Source organism: Setaria italica, chromosome IX (genome assembly GCF_000263155.2).
Source record: "Setaria italica strain Yugu1 chromosome IX, Setaria_italica_v2.0, whole genome shotgun sequence".
Lineage (NCBI taxonomy): Eukaryota > Viridiplantae > Streptophyta > Magnoliopsida > Poales > Poaceae > Setaria > Setaria italica.
This window is the reverse complement of record NC_028458.1, coordinates 40,307,749-40,333,755: the sequence shown is the minus strand read 5'-3', so window position 1 is coordinate 40,333,755 and position 26,007 is coordinate 40,307,749. Positions and strand designations below refer to the sequence as shown.

Genomic DNA, 26,007 nt, shown 5'->3' with positions numbered 1-26,007 from the left:
CTCTTTTATGCAATCAAATTCATCCATTTATTTTTCGTTATCCTTTTGTTATTTATTAATTGTTCTTGGTGTTGACGATTGACCAGGAGCAATTGATTATTGGAGGCGGGACAGTGGCCCCGCTTGTCAGAGAGTACGTGAGGCAGGTGTTTGGAAGCCCAGTGCGAGTGGAGGAGCTGAAAATAAAAAGTTGCAGGTTGAGCATCAGATTCGCGTGCATTTTCTCATCAAATTCGCGTGCATTTCCTTGTGGTGTACCTCTTTCGGCTGCTTGCTTCTTTTTTTTTGCGGAGGATGCAGGCGCATTTGTTCCTGTGTCCAAGCCGGACAAGAATCACCCCATAGGCACCAAACGAAATTGGCCAGGGATTTCCTGTTCTCCAAGAAGATACTCGAACGTTTTCGTATTCGAGCCAACTTGGATAGTGTTATCACAAGAAAATTAGTGGAAACTTCTAGAAAAAGATAAGAATCAGCTTCCCAAGCAACAAAAAACACAGCCTCGTTTGGCTCATATAAGTCAAAAGATCTAAGACTCTAAATTAGTATCACCGCCGAATTGGTAGATGGGTTTATACATAAACACGTAGTATTGAAACAAACGATGTGTAGTCATATATAATGGTTTCTTTGCCACGTTAATTCATTAATTGGTTAAAAAAAAGAATATTATGAGTTGCACGATAACAATGTTGGTTCACTAACAATAGCATATTTCTCTCACCTCGCTTTTCTTAAAAAAAATCATATGATGACCGCATGAGATGACCAATAAAATCACCGAGCCGTAGAAATGTACATGTCCTGAACTTAGTAAAAAAAATAAGACGGTTTAGCTTTGAAGCCTTTGACGTGATGGGCACCCATCCCTGTTCTTCCTCTCGTCTCACCGCCTCCTAAGGTTACCTTTGGAAGCCCATGCGACCACAAGAACATCGGCGGTGACACCTTTCCATGCTCACGGCAGCTAGTGCTAGGGTGTTTGCAGTGCCCGCAAGGTGGAGGTCCAGTGTGTCAGCACCTAGATGCTGGTAGCAGCAACAGCTTGGGGGGTTGCCGCCAACAACACATGCTGAATCTCATTACCCTCAAAATCTTTCCAACGAGGGTGCAGGGGTAGGGTCAAATGGTGCATCCAGACTGTTTGTGCGTGGAGCCATAGCATGTTGATGGCGGTGCTATCACATGAGGAGGGACACATAGATCAACACCAATGGCTCGCCGCCATCATTGCAAACACGGGCGCAAGGTGGTGTTGCGGAGGCCCTGCGTGGACTCTAAGAATAGGAGCCTCACAAGTGGGATCACTACTACAAAAACAAGTTATCACCAACGATTTTAGGTGAACCAATGGTGAAAAATACTATCATCGCCGGTTCCAACCATAAACCGGCAGTGAAGTTTCATCGTCGATTCGTTTTAAAACCCGTTGGTGAAGGGGTTGACTGGGCCCGAAATTTCTATTGAATCCTGTTGACCAACAGAACTTGAATCCGCTCTCTTTCCCTCTCATTCCCTGAGCCTTATTTCCTCGTCTCATCTTCTCTCCCCCAGGCCTCCCCTTCGTCTCCTTCCTTGTGCGCTCACCTCCCATTCTCTCTCTTCATCTCCTCCTCGACCTTCCCTTCTCTCCCTCCCGGTCTCCCTTCTCCTCCCGCCTCCACTCGCCCCTCGCCTTGTGCTTGTGGCGAGGAGTGGCGGCGGGCGGTTTCGCGGCGGCGATTGCAGCGGCACGGCGCGACAGGATGTAGCAGCTCGGCGCCACCGGGTATAGCGGTGGCGGCGGGATCCAGCAGCAGTGACGAGATCCAGTGACGAGATCCAGCACGGTGTTGACGGGATCCAGCGGTTTCATCTTGACCCTGGTGCACCTCCCCCCTCTCTCTGGGCATCTGGGTGGTGACGGGGCTTCGGCGGCGCCCGACAGGGTCATGACTGCGCCCGATTTTCTTTTCTTCTAAAAAAGAGCATCACCACCGGTTCCCGGTCTGACGGTCATGACGATTCCCATCCAGGCCGGCTCTAAGTTTTCAAGGGATTTTAAGCAACTGGAAACTGTGGGCCCTTTAATCTAAATATTTTTCAGTTATAACGTAAAAAAAGATAGTAGTACTTATAATGTATGCTTAATTCTTGGAAAACAACATGGATATTACAAACTAAAAGAGCATCAAAATGAAATTAGTACGATTAATTAATTACCTTAAATTAAGAACCAGACTCCGTTGATAATGATGCTTGTGAGCAGAGCGGAGCGGGATGTACCTTTGCCGATTGACTTGCACAGGGGATTGATTTGCTAACTTTGTTTTGATTTTGTGGATACGGATCAGATACCGACGATCGGCAGACGTGAGGCCACGACCTGCGAGTGCGTCGCTTGAATTTGCGGCGGCAGGAACGGCGGACGCGAGCGATGATTCGTTTTTCTACGTGATTGCAGCGCAGCTATACTAGCAGGCTTGGGCCTCGTTGCCTCACATAGTCATATGCAGCAGGTATACATACGTACTACGTACACATATACTTAGATTTAGAATTTTGGCCCCCCCCCCCCGAACTAGCGGTGACGTAGGTTTGGGATGCAGTAGTGGATGGCGAAATCTACTACTTTGATGCGGCGTGCAGTGACCCCACCCCAGTGGCTCGACTACAGACTCGAAGGTGATAGTCCGGTAGCAATGGTGGATGGCAGCATCGGATATCAATTCAGCCGTCTGTACGATGGATTGACAAGACGTTTTGGGATGGATACACAATAAAAAGTTGAAGAAGCTAGAGACAGAAGAGATTCGGCTTGGATTTGTTAGTTCCGAGCAAACCCGTAACCAAACAATAATAAAGAAGATAAAACAAACACGAATTAATAGTTTTTCTTTTAAAAGAGTTTCGTCCCTTGTACAATGAGTGTGGATCCCCTATTGTAGGAAGGTACTTCATGCTACCTCTATTTACCAACTTTATTCTAAGAGTAGATTTTACAAAAATGTTATTAAAGTAGACACAATTTTGATTGTTTCTCTTTGATCACACCTGTCGCGCCTCCTTCCGTTATCAACTCTGCGGTGGTCTTCTTTGATACACCAAACCTTCCCTAGCTCAGCCCGAAGGCTCCTCCTTAATTCCGTTGACAAATGAGGTGTTTGGTTACAGGGACCAAAGTTTAGTTCTATCACACTGAATATTTATATAGTAATTAAAAGTACTAAATATATGTTAATTATAAAACTAATTGCATAAATGAAGTCTAATTCGCGAGACGAATCTATTAAGCCTAATTAATTCATGATTTGACCTTGGATAAATATGTGCTAATTATAAATTAATTAGACTTAATAGATTCGTCTCACAAATTAGTCTTTATTTATACAATTAATTTTATAATATATATTTAATACTCCTAATTAGTATCGACATATTCGATGTGATAGGAATTAAACTTTAATCCCCCGTAACCAACCCCAAGTCACCGCTCGCAATCCACAGTTGTTTCTATCGAGCCCAGCCCGTCTTACACATTTGCTGCCAACGGCCGAAAACATACGTCACGGCCCAATAAGCCCGCTTACAGGCCTCTCCTGCCTCCTCGCGCCGTCGCCGCCTCTCCGCGCGACGTCGGGGCGGGGATAAGCCGGCAAAAAGACCGCGTCGATAGAGGATGCAGTCATGCAGCGGCGTCACGATTGCGCCTCTAGCGGAGCCAAATTAAAAGCAGCCGGCGGCAGGGATGGAGAACGCCGGCGGCGCGACGAGTTTTGGAGCGGAGCGGAGCGGAGCAGAGCAGAGCAGGACGTGAACAGCGACGAGACATGGCACTGGGTAGTCCGGTACGGCCTGCTGCTGCGGCTGCCGAGCGTTCGTTGCAGCTGCAGGCTACGGACAGGAATCTTTACCACGGCCCACGGGCTGCTGCCATCATATCGGCCCCGCCGCACCCGATTACCCGAAGCTAGCGAAAGGCCGACCGGGTATCACCCCGCGCGTGCACGTCCGGGTGGCCTCTGGTGTTCCCGTGAGCATTGACTCTGGTGCTGACGCCGCACGCACGCCATATGTCGAACCAAGTGGCACACCGGGCAGCACCAGATGCGAAATTCTCAATCAGACAAGACAGATAGTAGACAGACACAAACAAAAAATTTGAGTAAGAAAAATTGTGTGCGGAAAACTCTTCGCTTCTATTTTTGATTATTTTTTTAAGGAATCCTATATACCAGTCGTCTGGTCAACTCAAAGCTGTAATTTCTGCTCACTGTATGTTCCATATTTCTCTCTACAAGTACCTAGTCATTTTTTTCTGCGGTGCATCGTGCACCTGTGGTTCTGTCCCACATCACCTGCTTGTGAATTTACGGATGGCCCTTTTCTATTTGCAAGGTATCCGGATACTGTAGCTCAAATGCGCCTTGTGCTTGGCAACTGTCTGCAGATCCACTGAATCGGAGTTTCGGGCTTACTTATTTTGATTAATTGAAGTAATTAGACTGTGAAGCAGACATTGTCGGCTGAAAGGGAAAGGATGGAATGGCCGTCGATATTAAAATTCATGTGGCCCCGAAACAGAGCTATCAGCCAGGTGGGGCCTGTCAGTATACAAAGTCTGTCCTAGGTTGAATAGTCCACCGGCACGGAGAAAAACTCCAGCAAGAATACAGGATAGCCACTCCTGTCACTTGTCAGGTCAATTCAACATGTACTATCATGCATGTGAACCATAGGTTGCGTTGATACGTTTTGGTAATTTTAAATCACTACTAGATCCTTAAGTTTGGTACCCGGACGGTTACGGGTCCGTTTGGATCAGGCCAAACGGATCAGATTCTGACTCAAATTTCAGAATCTAGATTTTTAATTCTGTGAATCCCAAAAGCTCCTCAAGATTTACAAGCTCTACGTGTGTTTTCCGGTGAGGTGGGCACCGTGACTTGTCACTTCGACACAAGAAACTTACATGTCCAAACAAGAAAGTTTCCATTCTTTTCAGAAGCCTATATGGCTAAATTGAGGCCCTTGCTTGTTCACAATATCGCATTTGACCGCTTTCAGCCGCTCCAATGGCCTTCGTGCACCTAAACAAAGGGGGGAAAACCTTAACACGACGGCAGGTGGAAAAAGAGGGCACGGGGAGGTACATAAAATGGGGACCAAGGCCATACTAAATGTGTAGGTCCTGTTTTGGAAGGCAGGAAGGACACATCATGTTCCTATAAAACATGGGTTGGCATGACAGCAATGGCCATCTGCACCCCTTTAAGGTCTGTTGTTTCGGGGCTGGAGTATTATTTCTGTATATGGTTCCGGTGTATTAATCAACCTAGGATATATGTCAATTTAGGGTACTATGAGTAGTTGTAAGCTGATACAAGTTGCTTGATAGCTCTGTTTAAGGACCATTTCAATTTGTAGGTACTGCATGCTCTTTATTGGGACCGTTTTCGCAATTTCCTGTGAGCAAATTCCATCTGAATTTCTTGGCAGCTAAATGGTCTAGACGCGTCGAGAACGACTCCTAACAAGCATATGGCACGCACTGGTTCTTCAAAACGTAGTGTCTGTTAGGTTCATTTCCATAACATGTGTCAAATCTTGTCTAATATATAATTAACATATTTTCTTTGACTGGCGTAATGCTAAGTTTCTTTGCAGAATCCCGTATTTATTACTTTTGGTTTAAATTCTTGAAATATTGCTATAAATAGCGAAAGAGCCTCTAGCTTGGTGGTTAGAGCACCTGAGTAGCACCTATCATGCTCAAATTTTCAGGGAAGCGAATTAAAAAAAATCCCCTCGCCGGCACAAGCCGGGGTTCGAAGATTTTCTCAACCCGTGGTCAAAGGTTGTGCTCTACCTTAATTACAATGCCTTCAGGGAGGTCATCCCGACGGGTCAAGTTTTTTTTAGTTTTACAAATATGGTTTGTTCTTGGCTACATGGAGTAGCAAATCAAAAGACAAGACACAAAACTCATATCTTAAGAAGTGAGCCTAGCTCAACTGGTTAGAGTGGGAGATGTGATCGTGCACTCTAACCATCCACGTTCGAGTTCCCTCTAGCTCGAATTTTGATGCCTATTTCTTCTTCTTAATGAAAAATCGTCCAGCTCCTCCTAGGCTGATCTATATTTTTTGGAAGAAGTCTATTTTTGATCATCCAACTATCGCCTCGATTTGGTTTTGACCATCAAACCACAAAATTAGGAATCTTTGGCCATTCAACTATTAAAACCATTTATATTTCGCCATCAGGTATTTTTTTGTGGTTTCGCTGACGTGGACGACATGTGACGGTGGGACCCACATGTCAGGACCCTCCCTCTTCTCTCCCTCTCCCTCCCCCCTCTCTCTCTCTCTTGCTGCGTAGCAGTAGATGAAAGGTAGAAGCTTGACGTGGAGGAGCGCGAGCTACTGGTCATCACATGGCCAATCAGCATGCCGTGGCTCCACTTGCGGGTGCTTTGCTCAGGCCATAGCTAGTAGTGGAGGAACAATTGATGTGGAAGAAAAGGGCGGCCTGAGTTGTTGGGTGGGTGTAGGAGATGATTGTGGTAGCGATCTGTGGGTGGTGGCCGAAGCTAAGCAAATCAACTGGCGGAGCTCCGATCAGTTTTGTTCTGGGCGGTGGAGCAAGAAGAAGAAAGAAAGAGGGATTGAGAAAGAGATAGGATCGGTTGCTCGGTGGAGAATAAGGGTGAAGGGTGTGGGGAGTAGGCGGCCGTGCGTGCAACGCTGGCAGAGAATAGGACGACGAGGTGCAGTAAGGAACTTAGACGAGGCGGCGTTGTCGCGGCCGCCATGCCGTATCTCTCTCTGCTCCCACATAGGCACCCCCATCCCGCCACTGCCGGCTGCCCCCCTCCCCCATCTGCTCCCACACCGGCACCCCCATCCCCGTGACCCCGCCACCCCTAGCTTCCCCCAAAATCTGCTCCATCCCAGCACTGAGCGGCGTCCTGCATACAGCGTCGAGTTCGTGTGGGAGTTCCTTGGCACCGAGGTCGCTGGCATCGAGCTTGAGATGGGCGCAGGGACGAGGTTCACGGGGCGGACCAAGACCGTGCTCATCGGGGAGAGGAAGAGGGGAAGGAGAAGGAGAGGGAGAGGGAGAGGGATAGGGAGAGAAGAGAGAGGGTCCTGACATATAGGTCCCACCATAATGTGTCATCCACGTCAGCGAAACCACCCACCAATACCACCTAATGGCCAAATATGAACGGTTTTAATAGTTAAATGGCCAAAGATTCTTGGTTTTGCAGTTTGATGGTCAAAACTAAACCGAGACAATAGTTAGATGGCCAAAAATAGTCTTCTTCTTGTTTTTTTAACCCATATCCTGTTCAGCACTACGCCAGAAACGATTTGCGCCAGCACTTTGATTTTTTAGTGATGGCGGGCATGAATGCCACCCGCCAGCACAAAAGGTGCAGTGGCCAGCCCGTTAAAACCCATCACCACAAATGGATGCCATTTGTGCTGGTGGGTGCTTATGTCACCCGTTAGCACAAATGCATTCCAATTTATATTGATGGGGAGGGCCAAAAGTTTCTAACTAGCGAAAAACTTAATCGTACATATCCCAATATATTTTTAACATGTATTAGACTATATATATATATGCAATTGTGTAGGAGTTTCAAAATTTTTAGAAGTGATTTACAATTTTCTAAGATTTAAACGATTATAACCATGTTTATTGAAATTAATTGATATTTGAACTAATTTTTTCACAAATAAGATTCAAAAATTGTAGAAAAATGAAAATAAGGAAATATGTTCCATTTTAGCTCAAATCATGAAAGTACACGTGAAATTTCACAAATTTGTTAATGTATTTATCACTTCTATTACAACTTTTGGTGGAAAAAAATTCTAATAATATGAAAATATGGTCTGAAAATTATATAAATTGGTAGGGAGTCATTTTGTGAGTTACAACCTTGATATAAAAGTTTCAATATGTTTTTACAAAAATTAGACTCTACATTATTCACAAATGTATACTTCACTAACAATATTTCATATAACTCAAGTCACACTTTAAATTTGTCAACTAACTTAGCAAAAACAAATATCATATATATCCTAATATAGTTTTTATATGTATAATACTATATATAAGCATCCGCCAGCCAGCACAAAAACCATCTGTGCTGGCGGGTGGCTTAAGAGGCCCGCCAATGCAAATAGTCATTTTTGCTGGCTCAAGGTTGCTGGCGGGTACACCCGCCAGCACAAACTTCTTCTAGCCGCCACCACAAAGTTTTTTTTGACGCAGTGGAGGGTTTGTTAGTGCTCTATTTATGTCGTTCTACGGGTGCTATTCTATTCATGCATCGCCCGATGGGACCTGAATCCTCAGCAGAATAGGCACTCCGCACTCCGATCGAGTACAAGAGATCAGGATATCATCCATATCAGCATCTACATGAAGTTAGGGCACGAGAGTTTGCCGGTTCGATTGGGCTGTCGATCGCAGTCTCGCTCGATCCCTTGTAATGCATCATTCCCTTATTTTGGCGACCGCACGCGTCCGCTTGCTCCTGTCGCTCGACGTCGTCTCGATGTGCCGCGAGCACGGGCGGAGAGGCGAGACCTCGCCGTGGCCGGCCGCTGATAGATGGAGCCGTGCGGCACCCCGTAGCTCTACCGTCGCTGTCCACCGGTTCGCTAGGGTGTGTTAGCTCCAAGGCTTTTTTCTCCTACGGTGTCCACGTCCGTCGCTGTGGGCGCTTTATTCCGCTTCCAAGTTGAGATTTGAAGGAGGAAGACAAGGATCTTAACGGATTGTCAAGACAGTGATGGCCCAAGTGTGCCCATTCGAGAATATTTATCTGTCCCCATTACTGCTAGTTCATATTATCTTTATTTTAAATTATAATTGATTTTAGTTTTTTCTGAGGTCAAACATTTTAACTTCAGCCAAAGTTTATAGAAAATATATTTTAACATATATAATACAAAATAAAAGTAGTATCAAGATATATCTCTGGATGGATTATTCAATTAAACTAATTTGATGTAATAGACGTTGGTACTTTTGATAAGCTTGATCAACGTCGTCATACATTTAAAACAAAGTAAAGTATATAATTTGAAACGGAATGAGTATTAAAAAAATATTATAGCGCCAGTCTTAAAATTTCAATAAATACTGTTTGTACAGCAAAAGCTGAAATGTTACGGACTCTACTAGTATACAAATTGTTTCACGACTAGACATACGTTGCTATACTCATTCCCAGAGATGCATGGTATGTATGCTATCTGCACCCAGCCACCCCCCACCCATGGTCCAACTGTCCAAGTGCCACCCGTGCTCTTCATAAATCATAACCACTGCTGCAGCTTGTACAACTGCTGCTCCCATCGACCCATCTGATGTACACTGAAATATACGGATGCCATTTTGCTTGGATTCATCCGAGAAAGATAGGCAGGCTAGCTTTACCTCTGCGCAATGCCAGCCGGTCGGTCACTCAGACAGTGAGAGAGACAGACGCCTCAAAATGCAGCAGTTTCAGCTAGCGTTCAAACCATCAAAGTGGGAGGTCACCCAACGTTGCAGCGAAAAGACCAATCACTTGCTCACGTCCGATTTAGCAGACCACAACGGGGCCTTCAAAAGGTACGAGCTTCCCGGTCAGGTACCAGGCAAAACCCTTTAGTTACTAGATAAAGAACGAGACTTACCATAATTGCATGGACCACAAAACCACTCACCGCTATTCTAAGCTTCCAGGTACAAATCTCAAAAGAAGATATCCTCTGGGGTTTTTGCATGCTCCCACGCACAAGCTCAGGAACCTAGCCAAACGGAAAACCGAATAAGTAATATAATGTTCAGGAGTTGTGAGGTTGGCGGTAGTATGGTGGCCACTTTCATATGTCTTGGTTGTGTTTCGCTGACAAGTAGGTATAGACGATTGCGGGCTTATAACCATTTCATAGCCAGGTTCTACTAGGGTATGAAGATCGATGCGCAATCTAGTGAACGATTGCATTTTAAATCATTTGACAACCATGAATCAATCTGCTACTCTAACGTAACACACCTACGACTGGATATTGCTAATTTATTGTTATATATTAATATAACCCCAAGTGAACTTACAAGTAACGCATCTGCATATTTTTCATGCGCGCGGATCTCTAGATCGTACCTACACTACCAGATTCACGACGGTCGAAAAATATCCCCAGCCTAGTAAATTTTCTTTGAAGCTATGCAACGGTATGTAAGTAACTAAGGTATGGAGATCGATGCGGTGAACGATTGCATTTTAAATATGTACTAGGAGCGAAAGGACCTGTGGTGTTCATCATTTGACAACCATGAATCAATCTGCTACTCTAGCATAACACACCTACGACTGGATATTGCTAATTTATTGTTATATATTAATATAACCCCAGATAAACTTACAAGTAGGTATAGATGATTGCAGACTTATAACTATTTCACAGCTAGGTTCTACTAGCAGTAAAGGTATGGAGATCGATGCACAATCTGGTGAACGATTGCATTTTAATTATGTACTAGGAGCGAAAGGACCTGTAGTGTTCATCCTTTGACAACCATGAATCAATTTGCTACTCTAGCATAACACACCTACGACTTACGACTGGATATTGCTACTTTATTATTATATATTAATATAACCTCAGATAAACTTACAAGTAGCACATCTGCATATTTTTCATGCGCACGGATCTCTAGATCGTACCTACACTACTTAGATTCATGACAATCGAAAAATATCCCCAGCCTAGTATATAAATTTTCTTTGAAGCTATGCATAACGGTATGTAAGTAACTAAGTTGACGCATCAATGACATGGCTTATCATGTTTTAAGCTTTTGCAAGCAACATTATGATGCTATATGAACAGGGAACAATTGGCATATGGCAAAGGAAAAAACACGGCAGAGACAAAAGTGTACCAAAGTGGCTTACCATCACGCAAAGACACTAGGAAGAGGCAAAAGTCCCGGAATATTTTAAGGATTAGCATCTGCTTTGTGGCTAGGGTGGCATCTATTATCTTGGGGTTACTCCTGTCTTCTTTGCGTACCGATTAATGTTGCCCTAGGATCGGAGCCAAAAGTAGTCCATTCCGCAATTAGGCAGCTTGCCCAAACCAACAAAGTAGGGACGCCAAGCAGAATTTTTTATAAAGATTACTTTATGAAATATAATGACGACAAGTCATGGCTAGCGCCCTTTGCAGAGAATTGCAGCTGAGCTTGGCATCTTGGTTGCCACTTTCTTGTTTTGGCAGTGAAAGTAATCCAATAATCCTGCTACGGCCGTACGGCTTTCCGGACTAATCAATATGCCTTGCACCCTTGCCAACTGTACGCATTGCAATTTGCAAGTGCCTGTATATAGCCACAGAAGACAGAAACAGAACATGCTGTATACCAGAGCCGCCTATATGTATACATGATACAGGCTAAGTAGCTTACATTCAGAACTTGATAGCCATAAACATTATTCTGCAAAGTCTGATAGATACTACATGTCCAGGCTGTATACCCGTAGAGCTAGATCGACCTCCAGGATGGAAGCTCTACCTATATATCTCAACCTATATTAGGGGGTGTTTGGGAGAGGGGTGCTAAATTTTAGCACCCCCATTTTAGTCACTTTTAGCCACTAGTGCTCCCAAACACCTAGGCTAAAATGGAGGGGCTAAATTTTAGCCCCCCATAATCCATTAGCCTCTCAAGAGGTGCTAAAATGGACTAAAGAGGCTAAAAGTGGTCCCCCTATCCAAAATTCCTTCCCCTGCCCCTCTCTCTCTCCTCCCTCACTCCTCCAACATGGATAAATAGGTCTTTTGTCAACATAAGTGCTAAACTTTAGCCTCTTACCCAAACACCCCAAGGGCTAAACTTTAGCCTCAACATTTGAGAGGGCTAAAGTTTAGCCCAAGGCTAAATTTTAGCCCCTCCTCCCAAACAAGGCCTTATTGTGTTTGCTCCCCAAGTGTGAAAGAGAATCATTGTAGCTTCAATTTGCAAGTGCCAAACAAAGGGAACGAAATGAGACGCATAGCCTCCCTAGGATCTGAGGGTCATGACATTACGTACCACACTATATTGTGACTGTATACTGAAAAGTATAAACCTAATAATTCCTAATTATGGAAAAGATACGTTTGACGACTAGAGCAGGGCCAATAAACAAAGTGCCATGCAGAGCTAATCAGAAGGCACTAGGGAACTTGAACTAAATAAAAACGAAATAATAAATGTCCACTTCTAACTTTTAAATATGGTATCTAGACATACATAAATCCTTTAATGTCTGGACAATATTTAGTATAAAAAGCAATTTTGATAGTATGATCCTACGATAGAATTTACAAATTTTTTAAGGACAAAACATATAAAATGTTTGTCCAATAAAAAATGTGCGTGTCCAATACGCGACCTCCGTAGACCATATCTATTCCACCAACCCGCTATCACAGTAGACTCAGCCAACCCTATTATAGCATCCACAACACCACTAAACAACCATACAATCTTTTCTAAATATCTCTGCTCCTGCTCGCTGGAATGGACACCCGTGTAACCTTGTTTCCGTTCACTCTTTTGGAGGACTTTTCATCGGCTCCGGAAAACCACCGGCACCAGCAAGCACAGAAATGCTCCAGCCGATAAGCTCGAGCGTACCCAATTATGGCAATTTCCTATTGGCTAGGTGTCACTCCCTCGTACCGTGCCGGCACGTGAAAAGGCTCGGGGTCCCCCCACCCCACCCGCCCACAGCGAGCGGCACGAACGGCGAGGCGCGCCCTCCCCGTCGACGTGTCGCCCTCGGAGAGGCCTCGTCCGTACGACGCCGCGGGGCCGGAGAGACCGACCGGCACTGGCTGGCTCGCGAGTCCTCCCCCACCCTCGTACGCGCCCGCGGGCCCCACGCTTCCTGGGATTGGCAACATGGTCCATGGTCCCACGCCCCCCAACTTGGTGCGGAAGGCTGGAAGCCATAATAATGCATCTGGACTTTCCAGACTGATTTGGGATTAGCGAGTAGAGGATGACAAGTGGTCCCAGGCTGTTGTGGGCTCACGTGTCAGTGTGTTGTTAGATGCGGGTTGCACGGTCGCCGGGAGTTCAGTGACGTGGAGAGGTTAACGGCGATGGAGACGGAACTTCGGCAGGAATGGGGGCCGGCACACGGCGTTCCGGCGAGAAAGCGGTTTACCGTTTCCTGCCTTCTCTACTGTAGTACGTGCAGTCACGAGAGTTACGTTCAAATCACAGCAGCACTGTAATCCCAATAAGCTTGAGCAACCCTTGTCCCCTTAGTCAGTCGGTACAAGCACGATTATTACTTGTGGACATTTTTACCTCACGTCTAAGGACAAATACATTGATGAGTGCTAAAGTTACATTCTTGAAGCACTGTTTGGAGCCTCGGGGGCTAAACTTTAACCCTATGTTTAGATATTAATAAGGAGAATTAAATATAAGTTAATTTTAAAACTAATTATATAAGTAATGGATTCTAGGCTAATTAGGACTAATGGATTCTAGGCTAATTAGGACTAATGGATTCTACTCACCAATTAACTACGACTTATGTAATTAGTTTTATAATTAGCTCATATAAGACAACTTATGTGTATGAATGTACTCCCTCCGTTCTAAAATGTAGCTCGTTTTGGCTTTTCTAGGTTCATAGATATTATTATGCATCTGAATATAGTGTATGTTTAGATGCATAATAATATCTATAAACTAAAAAAACTAAAACAACCTACAATTTGGAATGGAAGGAGTACATGAAAGGAAAGAAAATACATGCCTAGCTCTCGGATTTCATGCCCTAATTTAGCTATTCGGCGATTTATACATAGTAGATGATTGAATCAAGCTCATCAAATTAGTTTAGTTGTGGTGCAATATGCATAATCCACGTTCAAGTTCTAAGCTCAACACGGGTGCTTTCTAGATTAATTTCAGGAGTTAGTTGCTCTAATTTTTTCAGTGTTAGATGACGTGTTCGGTGACTTCAAGGCACCCATGATAACTTCATCAATTTTAAGATCTACTGGTCCAATCTTTTAAAGGTGCTTATAGGAGTACTTTGTGCGTGCGCATGTTCGCAAGGCAAGTTTGCATCCATATATACGAGTGTTTCCGCAAAACAGAAAAAGGCATAATCCTTGTTTTTGGGCAGATGATCTTCATTGGGGAAAAAAATTACAAAAAGCTCCGGATCCATGTGTTGGGCAGACGATCTCCATGGGGAAAAAATAAAGTAGAAGTAATGCGGCATGAATATTTTCCTGTGCTGCTGCTGCATTGCAAGAAAAGTTCGGGCATTGGCATTACTTTCAGTTTTCAGGTTGAATAGAGTAGTGAACAAATTCATGTATAAGCAAGTGCGCCTTGTGGCATCAAACTAAATAATTCATGTTATTTGCTTAAATTCAAACATACATAGGAGTACTTTTGGACGGTGATAATCATATGAAACAAACGCGCCCGGAATTGTGCCACAGCCTCACATCTAACCTCGTCCTCTCTCCCGATGAGACTCCTCTGCAGTATTTCTCCTACAGTTAAGTCACCGACATTAACTCGTCTGCAGTAGATCTAGTTCCTCTTTCCCGGCTGCACTCCCAGTCGCAGCGTAGGCGTAGCCCCACGCGAGAACCCGGGCCAGCCGCCAGCTCGTCAATTTCCGCGCACCGACGGCGACGGCCAATGGCGACCGCACTCGCGCCCCCGCGGCCGGGACGGCCGGGACCCGATCGAGTTTGCCCAGGAGGGTAATCCCCTCGCGCGATCGCCTTCTGTATTTGGCCCCTCCTCCCCGGCCCAGCCCCCCCTGGTGGCCTGGTCCCCTCGTTTTTTTTTTTACCTCGCCTTGCGCCTCGTCCACCACGAAACGGCGGCCTCCACCCACCACCGCCGTCAGTCCACCTCCTACCTCCTGCTCTCCTCCTCCCGGTCACTCTAGTTCCCCCGCCCCGCCCTTATAAATCCACCCCACCCCACCGCGTCTACAGTTCCACGCACGCGTGCGCGCCGGGGCGGGCAAGCGCTAGAAAGGAAAGCCGAGGCGGCGCGGGCGAGGGGCAGCCAAGCCCACCACGACCGCCTGCCTTGCCTCTTTCGCTTTGCCATTTTTGGTGAGCGCCCAGCTCCCCCCTCTGGAGATCTGCATAGTTTTTGTCTCGTCCCGTGGCCTCTGATCAGCGCGGTTTTTAAATTCCTCCGCTAACTGTTGCTGTTGGTTCACGTTTGGCTGTAGGCTTGTAGCTTGGTCGGGGAGAGTTCCAGGATTGGGGCCGGTTCCGTTCCGGGAGCGGCGAGGGAAGGGATCGATCGGCCAGGATGGTGCGGGGGAAGACGGAGATGAAGCGGATAGAGAACGCGACGAGCCGGCAGGTGACCTTCTCCAAGCGCCGCAACGGGCTGCTCAAGAAGGCGTTCGAGCTCTCTGTGCTCTGCGACGCCGAGGTCGGCCTCATCGTCTTCTCCCCGCGCGGCAAGCTCTACGAGTTCGCCAGCGCCTCCAGGTGCGTGGTATTCCCCTCCTCCTCCTCCTCCTCCTGCTTCTCCCGCTGACGAATCTGTAGAAATGAACCCCGTTTCCAACCGTCCTCTAGCTCGTTCCGCTGCTGCAGCTGCTTCTTCGGCTTCGGATTGTGCGACGGGGATTTGACTTGATTTTGGAACTCGAGAATTTTTTTTTTGGAGCTGTTTGAACTGGGGTTTTCCTGCGGGTGGGGTTCGTCTTCCTCGAACGCTTGGGCGTTCCGGGCGACGACGCGGCGTCGCAGTTGTGTAAATGACGCGGTTGCTATTATTGGAAGCCGCGAACTCCTGTAGCGCATACTCCACTCTCCCCGAAAATATCTGTACGGCCGCGATGCACATCACGCATTCTCTCTCGCCCTTTTGCCTCCATCTCTCTCATCTCCCTTTGCTACTGTTTCCCTTCTCCCTCCGTCGGCCACCCACTTGCAGGCTTGCAGCCTCCTCCCTGCTCCATCTCTCCTCCCATTCGATGTCGGACTGCAAACAGCACCACAGGCAGGAGAAAGCGACTAAAGTCTGAAGGAAAACCAGGACAACATCCGGCTGTGCTACATCCGGCTGGCTGCTGCTGCAGCTGAAGCAGCCAGCCGCTCGGCAGCGGGTAGCCTGCCTAAAAATCTCCATCAGCCTGCCTAAATATCTCCATCTCCTGTCTAATCTTGTGTACACCTGCTGCTGCATCTACAGCGCTGCGCAGCCAGCACTTCCAAGCACAGCCATAGTACACGGGGGCAACCCCAATGCAATGCGCAAGTCGAGATTTATGCGGCAGCCAATAGGAGCAAGAGTGAGTGGAAAAAAGAGGCAGGCGTGCCCAAAAATTGCGTGGAAGGAAGGAATGCCCATGGCTTACAAGCACGGAGAAACATTGCCATGTGACTTACCGCAGCTTGGCTTCCTACTCCGGCAAGCCAAAGGCATTATTGCTTGGTTTGGGGTTTTGGAAACGATCTTTTTTTGGTATGCAGTGGTGATGTCCATTGACTTTTCCTTCTTGGTTTCTCCAATCACGCGTCAGCTCCATTGAGGCCGTATGGCTTGCGCCTTCCTCCGGTCATTCAGCTGTGACGTTGGCTACAGTTCGTAGTAGAGTGAGCTGGTTTATTGTTTGGTCGGTTGCGTGTGCTTCTTGGTCTGGATTTATTGGCTTCATCTGAAGGTAAAAAATACATGCGATATTGTAGTCTCAGAAGGATTCGTACGTTTGATTGCATGACGAATAGGGCTGACCTGAGTGTCTTAGCTTCGGACGAGTTTTCAATTTGCTTCTCCTGTTTTACTTGGAGAGTATTCATCTTAATCCTCGTTTGGTTAGGCTTAATAGGGTTTTTCTTGTGCTTAACATGAAAAACTTATTGACTTCATAAAGCCTTTAATTTATCTGAAATCACGGTATATCAGCCTGCTTAGATCCTTATGAATGGATGGAATCTCTATTTGAACACAAGCTGTATTTGGCTTATTACATTATGAAAGATTTTATGCAAGATGTGGTAGGTGTTTAATTTAATAATCAATCGTCAAGCTTTGCTGAAATTGTTATCATGTCCTTGCCAAATCAAACCAAGTTTAAACATACAAACATTTCTCCATATCATAATTCATAAATCAGTCCATAGCCTTATAACAGATTTGTTCAGTGTTGACAACCTATTGCTTCAAGTGATATAAGTTTTAGAAAAAAGTACTTTTTACTGGCAACCATAAAACGTACATGGTGTGTACCCCCTTTCGTTCATTCCAAGTTTTCTTTTACCATGATGGAACGTTTATTTCCTTTGCTTTTTTCCAACAAACAATACTGTCCACATCCTGGAGTATATGTCACTACCGTAGTTTTACAGTAAACCGATTTACTTTAGCCAGTGGCTCAGATCACCAGTTATGGTTTCTTTTTATTTCTTCTGATTGATTTGGAGGGTATAGAGATCATCAAGCTATGGCTATGAATTTTTGCAAGCCAATTATAGTTAGATCCAGTTCTGTTTCAGTTTACTCGCATCCTTGATTATTGATAACAACTCTTCTGAAAATTGATATAGCCCGACAGATATGAGGGATTTTGCTCCTGAACACTTATAAAGTGTTGCTTTTTGCCACAGGACGTGATTTTTTATTGTTTACTGTTGGTCACTCTAGAAATGTGGTTAGATAGTTTTAGACTTTTTTAGAAAGATTAAGAAGAGCAATTAAAGGTCTAAATTGTCCTTCATTTTTATATCCTGCTACATGTGCAATTAAATATCCCTGCCAAATGTATTTACATGCAACTAAAATTAAACTTGTATGGCAGCATGCAGATGCTTGCAGATGGGAATGGTATTCTTGATAGATCATGGCTCAAAATACCCCTAGGAATTCATAAATAGCTATATTCTGGGATAAATTTGAATGCTAGAACTAGCTATATTTTAGGAAGGAGGGAGTAGAACATAAAAACTCATGAGAATATCAAAATCTAGCATAAATGTTGATGTTTTCCTCGGTCCCTGATATCACGTCTATCCTCTACCTTTTGTGTGTCATCATCAAAGGACACAGACAGTGACTGCTTGAACCAACCTGCGAGGGTATTGGCATCTGCATTTTGCGGCACCACGGCTCTAGAATCTAGTGGAAGAGTGGTAGGTTGCTGGATCAAGGGCAAAAATGAAATTTTATACCGGGTGTCATATTTTAATGGGATTGGTATCATATTTATAGAATATCTAGTATCAATTTTTTTCAAAAAAACATGTCTTCCGGCAAAAGCCACACTTTAAAAGTGTCTACGAACAAAATTTACCTAAAGTTAGTAGAGCATTAGAGTCATGTGAGTCGTGTAGTTTGCCAAAGTTACACTTTAGGTCGAGCTATCTTGTATCATTGTTTGGATTTTCGTTAAGATAATGTCCACATTTCAAAATAACCCCTATAATGTAATTGTAATCTTCAATTGATCTAATCAAACAGAAGATAAAAAATGGAAAAATGCAAATTTTTGCTTGAATCAAGCATGTGATAATGGCAATCACCACCATGAACACCGCAGTTGCTGTCGTAGGGTCGACAACGACGGTGGCCATGGCTAGTGCTCCAAATCCGCCCAAGCCCCATCATCGTGCAAGCCGCTGCTAGGGCCACAACATGGGCCCGAGCCTCCACTGCTGCTTGTGCCAATGTGGTGCCCACCTAGGCATTGGCTTTCACAATCGCCATGGCCACTGCCCTTGCTATCGGGCACGGTCATGTCTTGATGATACGAGCCGTAGCCTTTAGCAAGGCATGCAGGATGGCCTCTCTCATCACCACCTCCACAACCGCATGCCGTTGCGGAGGCCACCGAATGCACCATTGCCTCTATAGCCTTTGCCGCCACCTCCTTGCATAGCACCGCAATTGTTGTTGCTTCTAGAAGAGGTGGCGGTGGATGCAGCATAGGAGGAGGATTGGAGGGAAGAGGAAGATGTGGTAGTGTATATGATAGGGTTCAAGCTAAGTGAGGGAAAGCCATAAGTGGAGAGAGATAGGTCGGGATGATCTTGAATAGAGATATATGTGCTGAAATATTATATGGGCCGACACCGATACCTTCTTATTTGTGCCAGCGCCCATACTATGCCGGCATAGATAGCTAGTTGTCCATGCCGGCCTTCGTACTAAACCAACACGTATACTTAATACATAGCAAAAAAAAATAGCAAACAATAGTACATCATAAACATTACAGTCATACATCATAATTAGTCATACATCATATTTGACCACCAGTACCTCCACATAGTGAACATATCATCACCAAAGAACATAATTACATGATTCGATCATCTTCAACATAATAACTCCCTAGGAAATCCTAGTGCCTCCTAGTCATATTCCCTAATGGTGAGATTCTTGACATGATGGAAGTTGACCCTTCCATTCCACCAACCCTAGGAATGATCATAAAGCCTATCAACATCAACAGAAAAAGGAATAACAATGAAATGAAAGACCTTACGTCATCATCTTTCACAAGCCTGAAGCGGTAGTGCTTAAGCTCGCCAATGTAGACAATATTAGCATTTCTAGAATCAAAGTCTTTCTTGTACTCATACGCTGCCACCATCTTGTCCTGCCTACCTAACGTTCCACATGGCAAGCTGATAAAGCATGTGGCTAGAGATGGTAACATCTTTGTTAGGAAGGTTTGGTGCAGCCATGGCCTTTAATCATCATTATAGGGTGGGAAATCCTTCACAAATCAATGCAAGATTTATCACTAGCTAGGAATAATAGTAGATGTACTACTTGCCTTCTCTTTCATTGGTGATCTTGGTTCACGAAATTGTGTAGGGCTTCTCCTTCTTGACTTCTTCTAAAAACAAAGTGAGGAAAATGTGCATATATACATACACTAATACACACATGGTGAAAAGGTTATTGTACTTCAACTTCCGATCTAAGTAACCGCACATGCGCACACGCTCCGACTTCTTCTTGAAGAATAATTTTCATTGCTTGGCATTCATGCTAGTCAAATGGTAGGTTCAAGACCATAGCTATCTATATTGGGTCTTCTTGCGAGCCAACATGGATACATAGAGTATCCATGTTGAATGGGGAACTAGCACACATATTATCTGTTCTAGGCTTCTTTGAGAATCAACATGAATATTGTGCATCAGTGTTGGCCATTGTTCTTGAACCCCTGTGTCACATACCAACTCTGCGTGTATGGCCTTCGATACAGATGCTCTTTGGGCCAAATTGGATGCCCCTGCAAGAATGAGGCATTCTGCAATGGTGTTTTATTTGGGATTAAGCTATCATATTGTTAATTGGGGGTCCCCACCCCTGCAATTGGCGAGGACTATGAAAGGAACACAAAGAGCACACAATGTTGGAGCACTACGTCTAGCCGAGTCGCTTGTGCCCCTAACTCGGTTTTTGGTCCACAGATTCTTCCTAAGAAATGTATTTGATTAGTGATAGTTATGAAATCTTAGGTTGGGGGGGGGGGGCGCATAACATTTGTTTCAAACAAAAAACTCCAAGATGTTGTGGTTCAATTTGTACATCTCATTTATTGTTGATCTTGATCCAATTGAATCTTGACATTGGCAAATAATGAGATCTTAGTCCTTTATGGATTTTACCACTATGAATTTGGCAAATGCGAACCTTGCTTCGTGGAAAAAAATGGAAGGAGAACCCTATGACAAAAGGAGGAAAAAAGCCTTAATGTGATCTTGATCTTATCTTGTAACATCAGAACAAGCATGCCTCATTCTCCTGTCTCACATAAAAACAAAAATTTGATAACAAGTCTGCAAAGGCTTGATGAAGTGTCCCTGTTCCTTGTAGGGAGAATAAATTTGTTGCTGGACCGACTGATAATTAGAGACTCTCGAAAGACCGACTGATAATTAGAGACTCTCGAAACTAACAAAGCGGAAGAAAAAATTTGATATGTCAATTTTGGGAGAGCTATATAGCGTTAGGCCCTGTTTGTATACGTTTTTCCTAGCCACGCTTGGATTATAATCTAAGCGAAGATTTTCTCGCTTCTCGCTTTTCGCTTCTCGTAGTTCAAATCGTTGAAGCGGCTTACCACATAAGCGAGAATCGGTGGAAATAAGCAAAGTGTTTGGCGGGATTCTCGCTTATTTCCACCGATAAGCCGCTTATAAGCGGATACAAACGGAGCCTTAGTGTCAAGCTGCAGTTTAGTTACTACATTTCAACAATGTATGCCCCATCTACTGATGAAATACAATTGTATATACCATAGAGTAATTTAGTGCGAAATTAAAAGGCTAATATGAGCCAGAACCGTTTGCTATGCTTCTTTAACCAGAACAGTTTTTCATTTAGCCTAAAATTATTTTTGTAGTTACATGATCTGTCGAGTTCTGAAACATCTACATCACTAAATATTAAAGCTAATGCAGCATGCAAGTTTGTTTATTACCAAACGACTTACCTATTTTTGCAAATCTTTTTTTAAGAATATAGGTCAAGAATACCAAAAACTGCAATCCACAAAGCTTTTGCATGTACTTTTGGAGGAAAAAATACCTGTTTTGTTAATTTGGATAGTCTTACAATTGGTTTCGATGGAAAGTTTTCAAATAAATTCTTTAACATTGTATCAAGAGATATTTTCTTTATATGGTTCTCTCTAGTTAAGATTGAATGTGTGATTATGACAGGGATTATTATATTATCAGTGTTGTTTTTAGGATGATGTGGAATATCCATGCAGCAATGGGTGTCACCTGATTAGCATAAACAACTTTGATCCCCTTCCTTTTGCTCTTATCATTACTTTAGCAACGAAAAGAATTCAATGGGTTAACTTTGAATTCTAATTAGAGCATTTTGAATGTTTGAATTATACCACAGGAAATTGAAAAAAAAATTTCCTGCCCCTCAAAACATCAAGGCTACTTTGTCAAGTGATGCTTATTATCTAGTATAAAGATTCATTCATCAACATTAGAAGCCATCATACCCCTCCCATTTCATGTGTTCTGTGCCACCAGTTTGTACTGATGAGAAATATTCTTCATTTAACCCTTCAGACAGAAGACTCCTTGTTACTCTCCCAAAATCACTCAAAATGGATAACTGATGCATCTGCTGTAGCTTATTAGCAGTTTAGCACTACAGTACTGAATATCAGCACTGAAGGGCATATGTGTAACAAAAATAGACACTTTCTTTGAACGAGTATTATGGAAGTTTTGTGTCCAAAATGACCTTAGCATTATTCTTATTAAACTTTACCAAGCTTGAAAAACAATATATTTCTCCTGGATCTTGACAAATTTCCCTACTCAATGCTCATGCATTTTTTCCCCTTAATTAAACCTCAACCAAGTAGTCCTCTATTTTCTCCTTCCCAGGTTATCTCCACTGCTGGTCCAATAGTGAATTGAGAATGATTTATAGTTTTTGCATCTGAACAGAGAATTTTACAGCGTCAAGGTTCCTATTGTCACATATTTCTTTTTTTTCCTTTCTGAGTTCCATATCTAATATGTGTACTAAATTCATTGTTTCTCCTCCCAATTATCACCAAAATTGTTACTTTCTATGAATTATAATATTGAAATCAGAACAAGGTTTATCTATCTTCGTTGACATGTCCTGTCAAGCTTTCGTGCGGAACTTTTAATTATTGTTGGTAGAGATGGGATGGCCAGCTTTAGTATTAACATTTTTAAATAAAAAACTGTCAAGGCTTCTGTTGATGTGGCCAATTTATTCTTCTAACAGTGGTATGGTTAGAACATAGAATAGTTTTTCTAATGCTGTTACTGGAAAAATTCGTTCAGAGAAAGCAGTGGAAACACACCATATCGTATGTGCCCTCTGGAAATACAACATATTACTCTATGTTGATATTGTCCATTTGTTTGCTAAATTATATCCATTCTGTCAAAACAGAATCTATTATGGTCTTGCTTGTTCTCTGTTTTGGCATATCATGGGAATTTGGCTTTGAGTTCGCTACTAGCGGATCATAAGATGCATCAATTGTTTAACGCAGATCTTAAAATTTATACCTTTTTATTGGCGTCACGTGTCCAAAGAAAGTACATATTGGTGATTAAGCTACTCAAGTCATTTCCATGATTTCTCGATGTGCATGTCTGACACTCTACATAAGCCACTGAATAATATCAGCATTCAATCAAATTGTTTATTATGTTTAGACTTTCTTAAGTAGTTTGTTTTCTGATTTACAGTTTGCTTCTTATATATGCAGCCTCCAGAAAACGATTGACCGCTATAAGGCATATACAAGGGAAAATGTCAATAACAAGTCTGTACAACAGGATATACAGGTGAAGTTCTACAGTATAATATTATGACCCTCCTTTTTTATCAAGAAAAGGCATGAATTGCACCTACTGCTTATATGAATATCTGATGCCAAGTGATATAGATGATTATTTTTCTTAACTTTTATATTAAGTTGTTTTTTATTTAGAAGATACTCAATTTGCTCGTTTCAGATTCTATTAGTTTGCATGTTCATATGGCTGGTGTATCTACTGAACACATCTTTGACTACTGCATCTTCAGTTAATACAGCTAAGCTAAAATTAAATCTACATATAAACTAACCCAATAAAGATGCTTCGTTGGAAAAATTTCAATATTTTTCCTAGATGATGATTTACCTCCAAGGCATTGAAGTGCATTAACAGCATCACTTAGAAACATGAGTAGAATAAATATCTTTTAGAGGTTAGTCCAGTGTTTTTCAATATAAAATAGGACTTCAATGATATGAACTGCAGCAAGTCAAAGCAGATGCCTTAAGCTTGGCAAATCGACTTGAAGCCCTTGAAAAGTCCAAGCGGTAAGCAGTCAGTATATTCTACTGAAGATCAACCATATTCTTCATACAGCAAAAAGGTTAGCAGTCATTTCCATTACATGAGTTGCAGGAAGTTTTTGGGTGAAAATTTAGAAGGTTGTTCTGTTGAAGAACTGCATAGTTTGGAGGTTAAACTGGAGAAGAGTCTCCACGTCATCAGAGGAAAGAAGGTTAGCTAGTTACTACCTAAACTTCCTGCATTACCCTTCTTTTTTAAAAAAATGAGAGGCCTGCTTTGATGATGAAGCTACAGTTCTGAAGTTGATATGCATCCTACATTTTTCCTGACAGACCCAACTGCTGGAGCAGCAGATAGCGAAGCTGAAGGAGAAGGTAATGCATCGGCCCAGAGGATCCTCAAACTACTACTCCACAGTAACCACTTCCTGACTCCCTCTGTTATTTGTTTCTTCTATCGCTACCAGGAGAGGACCCTGCTTAAAGACAACAAAGAGTTACGTGAAAAGGTAAATGCAATCAAACCACTTGTTGGTATCAGTAAACCATTTGCAAAGTGTGTAATATCCAATATCTTATGTGTTATGTGCAAGCAATCATGTACATAGTAGATAACTAAACATATCGAGTTCTCACTCTCTGCACTTGTCGCTGCAGCAACGCAACGTTCAGCCGCAGCCGGTGGCTCCCGCCCTGAACCCCCGCTGCCTCCCTCCGTGGCCGCGTAATTTGCCGGCGCCGTGCAACGACAACGCGGACGTTGAGACGGAGCTGTACATTGGATTACCCGGCAGGGAGCGCACCTCCAACCGGGACTCAGGGTGAAGTACATCCGGTGCAGCCGCCGGCGACGCCAGCGGCCAGCCGGTGGGGTTTTCTTGAACCCATAGGAATAAGCTCTGTGTAAGCACCAACAAACCCCAGTCAGATCAGCTCAGAGGGTTTTACTTCCGTCTATATACAAGTTGTGTCTGGAAAAGAAAATCAAGCAGTATGTGTATTGCAAAGGTGGATGGAACCAATTAACCTGCGAACCTGTAAGCCTTCCGAGACCTGAAAATCCATACAGCATAGACCGAGTATCTGGTTGCCTCGTATGAAACTAGAAACACAAGCGTGGCCTTGCCGCGCCCTCTTTGGAGAGCCTGTTTAATTAGTATGCCATAGTTGAGTACGGAGTACGTTTTATGTGCCTGGAGCTCGTTTCATTACCTGCATAATAGACCACAGAATGTTCTTATGAGTTATGTAGATAGTATGACGCAAGATGGAATATCAATACCTTGGAGTTGGACAGGGGATAGTATCTACCATGCTAGCACGGCTGTGCACAAAGTCTAGTGCATGCAATTCAAGCTGAACTATTTTGGTGTAATATACTACGGCATGGCAAACAAAAGGGCTATGTTTTTGTTAGTAGACAAATCAGTGATTTCAGATGATGACTTCTCCAATTCAGAGATAGAAGTTTAGAGCTTCAGATATGTTATTAAAGATAATATATTTAGTTTACACTGTGTTCCATAATGAGCTGCTAAATTTCAGATGTACTCCCTCCGTCCCAAATTGTAAGTCATTCCAAGAATCTTGGAGAGTTAAAGCATCTCAAGTTTGACCAAAATTATAGAGAAAAATATAAAGATTTATGACATCAAATAGATATACTATGAAAATATAATTGATAAAGAATCTAATGATACTTAGTTGACATCATAAATGTTATTATATTATCATATAAATTTGGTAAAACTTGAGATACTTTGACTCTCCAAGATTCTTGGAATGACTTACAATTTGGAACGGAGGGAGTATATACACATGCTATAGCAAATTCTGCAAGAGTAATTCACATGTACTACTAAGATGCAGTATTTAAATCAAATAATATATCTTCAACTGAGACGATGAATGGTTAATACCAAATTGAAAGAGGTTACAATTGTCATCGTAATGCTTCTTTATGCTCAAGAATTTCTGAAGGAGGCACATCTGTTCCTAGTACCAACAAAAAAAAATCCTACATCAGCACCACATAAATTGAAGTGTCCAAGCAAATAACACCACAGAGGTACATCTCGAAGCATATGGGATCAAATGGGATTGAAACTCGCTCACCTTGGCACCTGGCAGCATTT

The 26,007-nt window shown here is 43.4% G+C and overlaps 1 protein-coding gene across 1 annotated transcript; it reads left to right on the top strand.

The window, feature by feature from the left end:
• Nucleotides 1-14,931: 14,931 nt before the first annotated feature.
• LOC101781202 (MADS-box transcription factor 56) lies at nucleotides 14,932-25,384 on the top strand. The gene is made up of 8 exons (XM_004983757.4): nucleotides 14,932-15,149; nucleotides 15,272-15,539; nucleotides 23,297-23,375; nucleotides 23,835-23,896; nucleotides 23,985-24,084; nucleotides 24,206-24,247; nucleotides 24,340-24,381; nucleotides 24,530-25,384. Exons 2-8 carry the CDS (start codon nucleotides 15,355-15,357, stop codon nucleotides 24,695-24,697), a joined length of 678 nt encoding a protein of 225 aa, XP_004983814.1. The 5' UTR covers nucleotides 14,932-15,149; nucleotides 15,272-15,354; the 3' UTR covers nucleotides 24,698-25,384.
• Nucleotides 25,385-26,007: the final 623 nt, after the last annotated feature.